This window comes from Ceratotherium simum, chromosome 32, assembly GCF_057802395.1.
Source record: "Ceratotherium simum simum isolate JZ-2026a chromosome 32, ASM5780239v1, whole genome shotgun sequence".
NCBI classification, from domain to species: Eukaryota; Metazoa; Chordata; class Mammalia; order Perissodactyla; family Rhinocerotidae; genus Ceratotherium; species Ceratotherium simum.
The window spans coordinates 1626473-1639325 of NC_141931.1; the positions used below are offsets into that span (position 1 = coordinate 1626473).

Genomic DNA, 12853 nt, shown 5'->3' on the forward strand with positions numbered 1-12853 from the left:
ATAATTTTAAAACCGGTTGTAAACTGTTAGCTTACTAAAGTTTTTTTTTTTTTTTAATATTTTAATCATATTGTTGGAGGATATAAAATGGAGCATAGAATAACATAGTTCTCTCCTCTCTTCTCTTCTCTTTACCCACATCCAGGGAAGAAGGTTATGGGATAATAAAAGTTGAAACAATGGAATAGCTGGAGGCTACACAGACTTTCTAAAATTGGAACAATAGCCAGTGACGAATGAGAAGTTTACGTGTCATCATATTGACATTTGCAGGCCACGTGGATGCAGACCTTGGTCTAGGGTTGCTGTTTCCAAACGCTGCTCACAAAGAAGTGCAATAAAATCAACAGAAAGGTACAGAGGGGTTCATTATACTCTCTGGTCTTATATACATCTGCTATTTTCTGTACTGTAAAGTTAGAGCAGAATGCTTATCAGATATACAAAAGTTAGTTGAAGAGTATCTATTTTTTTAAAAAAAGGAAATAAAGCGTGGTGGGAATACTTCACAGATGAAAAATAAAGCTCATTCATTGGTCTTAGAACCAGCAATGGTTCTAAACTTTTGCCTGTTTCCAAAAGCTGAAACCACCCTTAAAGGACCAAATTTGGCACCACGAAGAATAATGGCAATTCCAAAAAAGGCATTCTTAAAACATTTTGAGCAGCAGCTCAAATGATAACTTGGAAGGGAAGGATATATTTGGATGTATCAGTTCTGGGATGTTAGCTAACAAACTGAGTTTTATTACAATTTTTCAGACATACTATATATTCCTTTGATCTCCTTCAATGAAAATCAGATTGCAGCTCATTAGTTCAAGCCAGCAATAATGAATTGGTACACATTAGTAGGAATTAGTATAAGTTTCTGTAATATCCCAAAGAATCTATATGATGGTACACTTCTAATGGTCACTGAATAAATATGAATGGATAAATCCCACATATTCAAATATGATCTTATTAGTAAATACATTAAAAAGATATGAGCAAAGAGAATCTCTTGTTTTGAGGAAATTCAAATGTCAAAAAGCTTTTATGTTAGTTAGCTTCAGTTTCTAGTATTAAGAATTCCGTGGTAATTTAAAGCAGATTAGATACCTGGGCTCACAGATCAAAGAACCACCCTACGTTCCTCGATGACATATTCTTATGCCTACACTCTTATAAAGGCCAATTCCTGTTCCATCTAACTACTAAAAGTGTTCAAATTGTTTTATTCTAGAATTTCATTGTATAAATTATTTCTGAAAATAAATGGGTCATCAGTGAGGACTTGAAACTCATGACTGAGGAAAGATAATAAGAAAAAGATACTTATACACTAATTTTATTCTATGGCAGCAAAAGCTTTAAAGACAAGTCTGGGACACCTTTTTTACCTTAGAATCCAGCACAGAACGTGACGTGTAATGGCTGATGGTGAGTTCACACATGCACTATGAAGGGAATTCTGAATTCCTCAGGGTTTTGCACAAGCCCACTGTCATTTGGAATGTTTAAAACGAGCAGTCTTATCACTTTAAGACTATTATTAGCTATTGTTATAGCTACGTCTTTAAGTCTTTAACACTAAGACATGGAAAGCCCTATAAGATGCTACATATTTATTCAAACTGGCTTTTCTTGATAAAAGGCGTTTTTTCTTCAATCTTTCCTTAGTCATCTAACCTGGCATTTTAGAAGCAGAGGTGTTCTAATTATAGTGTTTCCAACCATCTAACTCTTGACATGAAAAAAATTTTTTAGGTTTAGTATCAAATAGTTCATGGGAAAAGAAAATTCCTAGAACTCTCAATTCCGGTCAGTAACTTCATACCTCTCTTTGCAAGCTTTAAACACGGTACAGCAGAAAAAGCATGGGGATTGGAGTCTGGGTTCTAGTCCAGCTCTGCCACTTACCAGCCATGTGACTTGGGGCAAGTTCAGTTTCCTCATCTGTAAAATGGGATACAGTATCTCATTTAATACTCACAATACACCCTGCAATGTATGTCAAAGTGTCTAGCACAGTGCCTGGCACCTGGGAGGCATTCAGCAAATGTTAGTGCCCTTCCTCTTCCCTTCCTTAAGTTCTGAAAGACAATGTTCCAAATTATGCTTACACTGTGTATTAGTTAAAAGGCATATAACACCCATAAATACATTCTCCCCTGGAGTCTCCCTGCTAACAAACCTGGGTAATAGAATGATTGAAATGTATGGCTCTTATTCCTTATTTTGTTCAAAAATATGCCTATTAAAAACTTTTAAACTTTATACTGTATTTTATTATATTCCCTTAGAGAATAAATTTAAAAGATAATATAAAACGTCCTTTTCAACGTACATAATCATTTAAAATAGAACCTCAAAGGTGGAGAATCACAAATAACAAATGATATTATCTCATCAGACTGGTGGTAAGAAAACTAAAAAACCCCACAAGTCAAAGAGGTATTTGTTTCTTCCTAAGAAAGAAAGAAGAAACCCAGCCAAATACCTATCTTGACAGCTTCCAAAGTGAAACAATTTATCAACACCCCAAATGATAGTGATTTTATTTGCTTGTTTATTTATTGAGATTGCTACAGTACTGAGTACATTAACTGAAGAAAATGTCTGCCTATGGAGCTCCTACCTTCACGTGACATTTCGCTGTGTGTCACTAATCCCGAGGACATCTAAGTGATCAGCAATAGAGGTAACTGAGAAGTCACACTTATCAGCAGGGGCTTCCTTCCCGAGCTCCAGCAAGCTAGGCCATCGTCCCTTTCCTTCTGTGGTTCTCTCCCTCCCTACGATCACACCAGTGCTCCTAGGGTCCAAAGTAGGCCTGTCCTTGCCTGCTGTCTCACATTGTCGAGAACTGTCCCTCCTCCATCGCTCTACTTCTTCCAGGAAAATTAAACCCTACATAAACATGACTACTTACGCATTGAACATTTTCAAATTTGTTACAATTACTATATAGACCACATAGAATGAAGTCATTAAATATTTTTTACTTTAAGGTACATATAAGGGAACTTTCTGAGTTGTTTATTAAGTGTAAACCTTAGAGTAAAAAAAAAGTCTATATAAAAAACGAGAAATTATGAATATTGAAATTTAAAGTTCTATGTAATAGCAAATACACACTCTATTGTCCTATGAGAGTAATAATAAATATTCTAGAAAAAATCCATTTTGACTACTTAAAATGATGCTAACTTCCTTTTGTAGGTTTATAAGTAGTGTGGCGTGTGCTATTGTAACTCATCTAACATTAGCACAATTTATCAATGTCAGGTGAATTTCGAGGGGCAATGTAATGTGGTGTGAACAGAACTAGACAAGGAGTCTGAAGATCCGAACGGTTCACCACTTGCTAGCTTTGTAAGCTTGGATGAGTCATTTACCCACTCTGACCTGTGTTCAGTTATATGCAACATGAGTGCAATACTATCTGCCCTCAGCAAATCAGTGAGAATGTATGGAAGTGCCTCCCCTCTTGGGGATTTAAATGTGGTTTCCTCAGTGAGGCCCACCGCGATCCTGTATTACCTGCTTCCTGTGGGTCTCTCAAGACTTGACATCTTCTTTGATAGCACTTACCACATTTGTATTTGTGTCTACTTGTAACATTTAGTGATTTTTTATTTTAAAGTTTACATAAATGCAAAGTATCATCATAATTATTTTATTAGGCAATGTATTCATATAGGGAAATGAAAATGGGGCAAAATGAAACAATTATCCCAAATTATATTTCATTAAAAAATTTTCAAAAGTGGTGGGAAAATAGTATAATGGCCATTTCAGAAAACCTTCCAGACAGATCTGGAGTTTTATTGAAACTTAAGGTAGATAAGTGACGTATTATTTTCGCTTCCAACATGATTATAACTTGCTTTGCTGCCAACTTCAAGAAACTGTTACCACCTGATCCAAACCATTCTTTTAAGAGGAAATTTCCAAACAAAAACCTTTTCCAGCAGCCTCCTTTCACAAAGGTGAAATTATCCTTGTTCTCATGCCTCAGATATTAACTAAGATTTTCCAAATTTGAATAAGTTAGAATGTTTTTAACAATTCAGAAATCCAGGCTGAATACTACTTTGTAGAGTTTTTTAGACTCAGAGTCTAAAAGATATGGAGTTAGACTCCTAACATAATCACCTTGTGGATAAAGCCAAAAACTATTTCTAATAAAAATTTAAACTATACCCAACAGAATCAATAATATAATTTACAAACTATAGATATTCACTTTTCACATTCAATTCCATGATTTCTATAAGTAAATGCTCCCAAAACCTTTTCCAGGCCAGTCAGTATTGTTAGGAGCCTGATTTTGGTCTAGATCAGTTTTTCAAACTATAAATTGTGGACCATTAGCGGGTCATAAAATCAATTTCATGCATCAAGAATAGAATTAAAAAAAAAATAGATAAGTATGAGTACATCATATACAGTAAGGATACGCATTATTTTTGAAACTTGTTTTATATAAATGTAGGGCACACACACACACACACACACAGCTCTACTGCATCATGATTTAAAATGTGGGTCATGGTCAAAAAGCCTGCAGACCAATGATCCAGGTCAATCCACTTGGTTTGCCAATCTACACAAGCAGACCAGAACTGAGAACCCCCAGGCTGGTTCTAAAGCTGTTCTACTCTACTTTCAAAAAAGTACCTTAAACCCTCTGCTCTTTGGGCTCTTCAAAAAAAAAAGAAAAGGAAATGTGTTTTTCATTTTCACATAGTATTTCAAATAGAATTGATTCTATAAGAACTGACCACATCTCCAAAAACAATGATTCCCAAGGGCACAACGAAGTCCTGTGAAAAAAGTCTGACATCTTTTAGTTTCAGCATTTGACAATTTTAAATTGGAAAAGGTAAAACTTGGGGAAAAAATTTCTTTAAGGATGGTATGTTCATTCTGTAAACATAAAATGTATAAAAATGTTCATTTATTTACAAGCAATGGTTAAAAATTTATGCAAATTTTTACCTTCAACTTTCATCTTTAAATATATTGAGTATTTTCAAATCATTTTATTTTTTGTTATGATTCTCAAGCTTAGACAAGTCAAAAGGTGAACTGGAATTAAAGGTTTAGTAAAGATAGAAACCAACTAATAATTTTCAGAAAATAAATATATGCAGAAAAATGCCTTTTGGTTCTAAGAATCATATGACATGCAGTATTTGAGATTAAGTCCATCTATATCTTATAATAAATTTGTCATTTGAGAGCTTCTGCAATTTATAGCATCTCTAAAACTTCACAAAAACTTCTTTGAGAAAAGCAGTTCCTCAAGATAATTTTTAAAACAATTTAATACAGATTTTACATGCTCAAGACAATCGAATGTTCCTATCTAGGAAGAGGGCTGAGTCCCATTAACTGAAGAGTTAAATTGTGGTGAAGCTGTTTACAATCATCCATTCTTCATGAATTCAATCGCAAATTCAGTGCTGGGTCAGAAATAAGAAAATAAACTCAATCAAGAACGTTGCCACCACATAAAGGACATTAGCAACTAAGTCAAAATCATGACCTGTAAGAAAACCAAACCACGTTAAGAATTACTGATGACAAATATTTTCCACTAACTGCGGCCGGGGGGCCAACTCTCGGGCCAGCACTTCCCTGACTGAGCACTGGAGGGCAGAGGACCGGCCGGGGCCGTGGGCGCCCAGGGCAGCAGCCCGCCAGCGCCGCCTCCCAGCACGTGCACCTTCCCACGGCGGAGTCCCGCTCTCGCAGGCGGCCAGCTTGCTCGAGCGTCCCCTGGCCAGGCAGACACTTACCTCAAGAGCAATGCCAAAGCAAGGCTTACAAGAAACTAACCAGTCTAAGAGCAGTCTGGAAGGAGGCGGTGGGGAGCTAGTTAGCCACTCTAAATCTGTCAGCAGCGCTTGACAAAGCAGAGGAACTGACTCAGTCTCAGCATGACTCGGCTGACGTCAGTGTGCAGCTCGCCGGGAGGTTAACTTTCCACCTCCCGCCGAAAGGCGATTCCAGGAAATGTAATGACGTCAGCCCTGTGAACTCCACTGGCAGAGCGACGGCCGCTTCACTCGGAGGAAAGCAACGAGGAGGCCCACGAACACCCCTGCCTTGCGGGTCTTTCCTCGTCTGTTTTGGAGCTCCATTTGTACACAGCAATGAAATGGGAAGATTAATTTTTTACAACTTGAAAACTGTGTAAGTGTAATTTGTAGCTGCACTGAATCTGCAACAGGTTGCAGATGAAGTAACAGCTTATATGGTAGAGCAGAATGGAGAGAGCGCGCGAGAGGACTACTGCCTGGGTCAAGTAGGCAATACCATACCGAGCAAAAAGGCAATGACACGAAGATGCCTTAACAGAGTGGGCTGAATCCATATAGATATATATGACAAGAAGCTTCTCACTCCTCAGCTACTGGAAAATCCAGACTTGTTGAAACACTCAGGGTCCCTAAATAATTTTTCTAAAGTTCAAAAACAATTTCTGCAGAAGTAACTTAAATCCCTCTTTAAAATTCTTACCTGTTTCATCTCCAGTTACAGCCATGATGGGCTTCTGCATACAGAGCTGTCTTGTTTCCCCTATCACAGGGCACCAGAAAGTGTTCCCAACCAGCAAGCACGGGCAGGGTAAGGAGGAGTACTGACATCACAATGACATCACTAGCCTATCACTGCCATCAATTTGCTTTGTCACAGACGAGCTCACTGAAACCCAAGCCCTGTGAAAACCCTTCCTGTAAGAAAGCATCTTAATGCCCTCGTCTCTCATTTTTACATGCAAGTCTGTTGGGGTGGACTCGGGCAAAGAATGTCGTATTAGCATTAAAAGTTACATGGTTGTTTCTTATGAGGCTGCTACTTTATTATTGTTCTGTCCAAGGTTTCTAGGTAAAGGGGGCATAAACTCTATATATTTTTTGTAACTCATAGAAGGAGAAAAAATACTTGGAGATTAAAATAACAAAAACAAAAAAGCCCTGACATTCAGCCCTGAAAATCACTGAAATACACAGAAGTGTATTTCCTAGACACTTCTAAATTCACCAAGTAAGAAATACCCAGCCACCTTTGTTCACTTAACACATTTTCATTTGCTTCAACACCATAAAATCCAGCTGTTCCTAAGGTGGATTTTGCTATATTTGCTAATAGAATTTGCTAACTTCACTTGAAGGGAGTAGATACTGAAATTTTAAAAATTCACTGTGCCAAATGTAGCAAGTATTACATAGCATTCTTCTATAAATAATAGATTTATTATTTGACCTGATATTTGACCTTTTTGGTCCACAAACACAGCAATTTCATGTGGCTCAATCTAATACATTATTTTACTAAATCAAAATCCCTTGAAAACAATTTTACAATTTTAAAAAATTCATAAATAAATCACAATTACTATTCATAAAATAAAATATGTCCAATTTTATTTGGATCACCTAACGAAGGTTCAGTGCACGAACTGCTGGATCACTACAGGAAATCTAACAACCACATGGTTAGACAAAAAATGGGCACATGTTCAACAGTATAAGACCACAGCCTGGGGAAAAAAATGATTTGCATCTCTACTGCACAAAAGTAAGTGACATGTCACTGAGACCTTTTACATTTATCAGTGGGTCATACAAAGCCCATTCCCTTATACGATTAGAATCCAACCCGACCTTATGTCAATGGAAGGACACGCCACCACATTTTTGCGTTATTCAATCAAGCACCTTCTAGTAAAGGCAGGGACTTCACACTCAGATACTTAGGAGGTGAAACATCAGGGAGTATCATGTTTCTAGTAACTCTCCACAGCACGTGAGCTGAAGACACCCTGCTCAGGCTAAGTAAGAAGTCTAAGGATCAATCTAGATAGCAACCCTCATCAGAGGCTCCATGAAGGACTCCTCCATCCCAGCTACACCTAAGAGTTTGGGTCCAAAGCACTAGTCAATTTTATTTCCAATTTCAGAAAGTTCAAATTGGTTTTTATCTCAACATTTCTTCAAATTGGCACTTGGTACTCAATAAATATTAGTGTAAAAAATGGGTAGAGGAAGGAAGGGCAGGAGGGAGGTTGGTTGCTTGGCTGACTACTGTTTTAGTTAGTTTTTAATATACTCCCTGGACCAGATAAACTCAGTTAATCAGCACACAGAACTGATAACATTTTCACAGAGGAAGAGTATTTCACTTTCATTCAGTAAATGGTTACTGAACATTTATCATATGCCAGGGACTGTGCTAGGGACTAAGGATCCCTGTCCAAACAGAAGTCACCATCTAGGCAGGACAGAGATTCACAACAGTGTGACACGTGCCCCAAGAAGGGGCAGCGGGAACTCACAGGAGGTTGTTGAAGCCACATTTGGAGGATTGGGGCAGGTTTCCTGGAGGAGGTTGCTAAGATGACACCTGAATAATGCCTGTGACTGGGGAAAGTGTTCCTCTCAGGGCAAAGGCTGTGTCTGAAGGCCTAGAGAGGAGAGAGGGTGTGGCGTATCACAGGAAATGAGAAGCAGCAGCATAGAGCTGCACCACCAAAGAGGACGGTGAGAGGGAGAAGACTAATAGAGGAGGCAAGGCCTGGATCAAGCAGAGATTCTGACTTTGTCTAACAAGTCAGAACAGGCATTCAATGAAGGTTTTTGAGCAGGAGACTGACATGATTAGATGCGAATTGTAGAAATACCACTCTGAACTGCAGAATCAAGAGTATAAAGGAGAGAGTTTTCATGTTGGAAGCAGAGACTTTTGTTTTTAAGAAATATTAGTAGCTCCCAGAATCATTGAGAGGGATGAAGAAAGAGAGCCTAGCTGAACTTTCAGAAACAATTCACAAAAAACTGGGCTAAGAAGGGATCTGCTACCTCTGGCATGATTAGGAAGATCAGGAAGCTGCCCCACGGCTACCAGCTTCAGGGCAGAGACTAGAACCTGCTGCTGTAATCCATGTCAGAGGGGATGGCCGCCAGAACTAGGGTATGACAGAGTGGTGGAGAGGAGAGAAGAGGTGTGATTTAGCTAGGAGGAAGAATGGATGGAGAGGGGCAGGGAGAATAAGGATGATGCCCAGGTTTCTGGCTTGAAGCAACAGGACGGGCAGCAGTTCATTACTGAAATAGGGTAAACAAAAGAACTGGGGTGGGTAAAAATGGATGTGGAGTTTTGGACTTAAGGAGTTGGAGATGTGTGTGAGATATCTAAGCAGCCAGTTGGAGTCCGGGCACAGCCACAGTGAACTGAAGCCATGGGCAGGGATGAGGTCGTCCAGGGAGAGCACTCAAGTCTGACGGCAGAAGGCCCAGCATGCAAGCCTGAGGAACACCACTCACACTTAGGAGGGGGCAGAGGAAGACCAGACTGAAGGAGAGGCAGGAGAGAGAGCAGAAACAACGATAAAATGAGTATCAGGGAAGTGAAGGAAGACGTCAACAGTGTTCAACACCGCTGAGGAATCAACTGAGAACTCACAGAGAAACTGCTGTGACCTCTCAGTGGGATGACAGGGCGGAAGTAGAGAGAAAGACAAGAATGCCCATGGACCCTGATATGTTTAACATAGAACTAGAACTCCTGGCCACCATTATTTAAAAGAAGAAGAAGGGAAAAGGAAAGGAAAAGAAAGGCCAGGTAAGGAGAAAAAGAATAAAAGAGGAACAAAGATTGGAAGGGAAGAACAAACATCTTACTTGTATTTGATATAAACACTCACAGAATATCACAGATAGATTCACAATGAATCAGCATATTAGAAGTAATTAGAGTTTAGCAAGGTTAATAGATAAAAGATAAACTTTAAAAAAATCAATAATATTTCTCTACACCTGCAAAAACTAGAAAATGTAATAGAAAGGCACCATACATAACAGCAACGAAAACCAAAAAGCATTTAGGAATTAACGGAACAAAGAATATAAAAGACCCCCATGGAGGAAAATTTTAAACTGGAAGTTAAAATAAGATCTGAATGAATGAGACAATCTATGCTTTGGAATAGATCAATTTAGCATTATAAAGACTTCAGTTCTTCCTAACTCTTGTGCAGGGCTGGTGGGAATATAAATTGGTACAGCCATTATGGAAAACAGTGTGGAGGTTCCTTAAAAAATTAAAAATAGGACTACCATACAACCCACCAATTCCTCTTCTGGGTACTTATCCAAAGGAATCAAAAACACTATGAGGGGCTAGCCTGGTGGTGTAGCAGTTCAGATCGTGTGCTCCGCTTCGGCAGCCCAGAGTTCGCAGGTTCAGATCCTGGGCACAGACCAACGCACTGCTTGTCAAGCCATGCTGTGGCGGCATCCCATATAAAGTAGAGGAAAATGGGCACAAATGTTAGCCCGGGGCCAATCTTCTTCAGCAAAAAGAGGAGGATTGGCAACAGATGTTAGCTCAGGGCTGATCTTCCTCACACACACACACACACAAAAACCCAAATAAACCCCACTAACTTGAAAAGATATCTGCACCCCTATGTTCACTGCAGCATTATTTACAATAGCAAAGATACAGAAGCAACCTAAGTGTCCACTGATGGATGAATGGATAAAGAAAATGTGCTACATATATATAAGGGAATATTATTCAGCCATAAAAAGAAGGAAATCTTGTCATCTGTCACATGGATAGACCTTGAGGGCATTATGCTAAGTGAAATAAGTCAGAGAAAGACAAATACCAAATGATCTCACTTATATGTGGAATCTAAAAAAACAAAAACCAAAAAAACCAAACTCATAGCTACAGAGAACAGATTGGTGCTTGCCAGAGGTGGGGGGTGGGGAATAGGCAAAATGGGTGAGGCTGGTCAAAAGGTACAAACTCTCAGTTATAAAATAAATAAGTCCTGGGGATGTAAGGTTCAGCATGGTGACAATAGTGAATAATACTGTGTTGTATATTTGAAAGTTGCTAGGAGAGTAGATCTTAAAAGTTCTCATCACAAGAAAAAAAATTTGTAACTATGTATGGTGATGGATGTTAACTAGACTTATTGGCGTGATCACTGATTGTGACTTATACATATGTTGAATCATTATGTTGTATACCTGAAACTAATATACTGTTATATGTCAATTATATCTCAATAAAGAAAAACGACTTTAGTTCTCCCTAATTAATCTATAAATTAAATGCAATCTCATTGATTTTATTATATTATTATTATTTAGAAACTCAAACTTATTCCAAATGCATAGGAAAGAATAATGGTTCACAAAAGCTAAATCAGCATTAAAACAAACACACAAAAAAGGACAGAAAAGGGGACCTTGTTCTGTGAGATAACAAACCAGTATGGCACTGGCACATAGGGAAACAGTCCAACAGTACAGAATGGCGATTCTGAGACAGACCCAAGCATACATGAGAACCTACTGTATAAATACCATTGCCCCACATATTCATGGGGAAAGGACAAACCATTAGTAGGGAAAACTAGCTCCATAAATGGACGAAAAATGAAAATGGATTCCCACCTAATAGTATATACCCAGGTGAACCTCAGGTGGATTAAGGACCCAAATGTGAAAGGGAAAACTACAAAGCTAATAGAATTAAAGTAGAAAAATATCTTTATGACATATGGAAGAAAAAAAGTTTTTAAATAAAACTCCAAGCACAAAACTTATGTTTAAATAAATATGTTTAAACTTCTGTGTGTATTATCTATGCAAAACATAAAACATTTTAAAAACTTTCCTTGTTAAAGTATCAAGTTTGCAGTGGATTTTCCATATGAAAAAAGATAAAATTGGAAGAAATGATTATTCTTTATGATTATTCATGTAGACACACAGGGTTCACACGTGTCAGGGAATATACGGGTGACTTTAATTTTACATTTAAAAGAAAACATTAAAGTATTGGGTAAGTACTATGAATTTCTTTTTACTCCATAAATGCCACCACTTCAGTTCTTCAAACACTTTTATTATAGTCCACATTAACCCCCAAATACCCAAGAGAAAAGCTAATTTTCAAGACATTCATCGATTATAATCTGCTTTTTTCCATACTTGCAAGACTTTCAAACTAAAAGAACTGATATTACTCCCCTTAAAATTAGTGCTTCGGACTACATCCCAACTATTTTATTTCACTACTGTCAGCTTCCCTAAGAGGTAGTATGAGTACCCCAGAATTCAGATATACTAAGAACGGTCTAAAGAAAAAACAAAAATCAGCCTTTGTTTTGAAATGAGACGTCTAGAAATTAGACTTGAGTGTAATAGCTGGGGAAAGACCCAAATTCAGCACATTATGGACTGGATACTTAAATCTTTATGACTAGGTAATAAAAATATATTAGATACAACATTTCTAACCCCCAAATGAAGGATATTTACTTAATTAAAAAATTCATTCCTGTTTCCAACTCCCTTTTTCCATCATGATACTCTGAATTTAACCTTAAGAGCAAATAAAACCTGCTATAAAGTGAAAACCATATAATTTAACTTTTTGTTTAACATACTAAAATATTCTTTTTCAAGCCTTTTAAGTGCCTCCTCCCCCCGTCAAAATCTACCTTCTGTATATTTCAGAAAACTATAAAGTCACCACTAAATGGTGTGGTATAGTAATCTACAGGTATTGTAAACGTATGAGATTGATAAAATATACCTTGGACAAGCACCTGGCTGCCTGGGACAAAGAACTGCTGAGTGCCATCAGCTGACTGTGCTGCATACTGTACAATTGTAGCACCTGGCGGAGGAGCTCCTGAATCTGTCATTGTTAATGCCTGCAGTCCCTGAACACCATCAGATCCTGGGTTAGAAATCTGGATTGCTCCACCTTGGGCTATAGCAACTTAACAGAAAAAGAAAAGAAATATTAGGGAATTTCAAGATTCATT

At 38.0% G+C, this 12853-nt stretch overlaps 1 protein-coding gene across 23 annotated transcripts in view; it reads right to left on the bottom strand.

Moving 5' to 3' along the window:
* The window catches only part of CREM (cAMP responsive element modulator), a 119964-nt gene that overhangs the window by 8284 nt on the left and 98827 nt on the right, over positions 1–12853 (bottom strand). For 8 of the 23 annotated variants that reach the window (XM_004425205.3, XM_087420602.1, XM_087420604.1 and 5 more), the window contains 2 exons: positions 12619–12807; positions 1906–1941 (listed from right to left, as the gene is read on the bottom strand). The exons of 3 other annotated variants lie outside the window; for them this stretch is intronic. In XM_004425205.3, coding sequence (XP_004425262.1) covers positions 1906–1941; positions 12619–12807 — 225 coding nt within the window. Of the gene's footprint in view, positions 1–1905; positions 1942–1978; positions 2243–5792; positions 6489–6516; positions 9744–12618; positions 12808–12853 lie in introns of those variants that run through there. 12 more of the 23 variants (XM_087420608.1, XM_087420603.1, XM_087420611.1 and 9 more) reach the window with 10 other exon arrangements.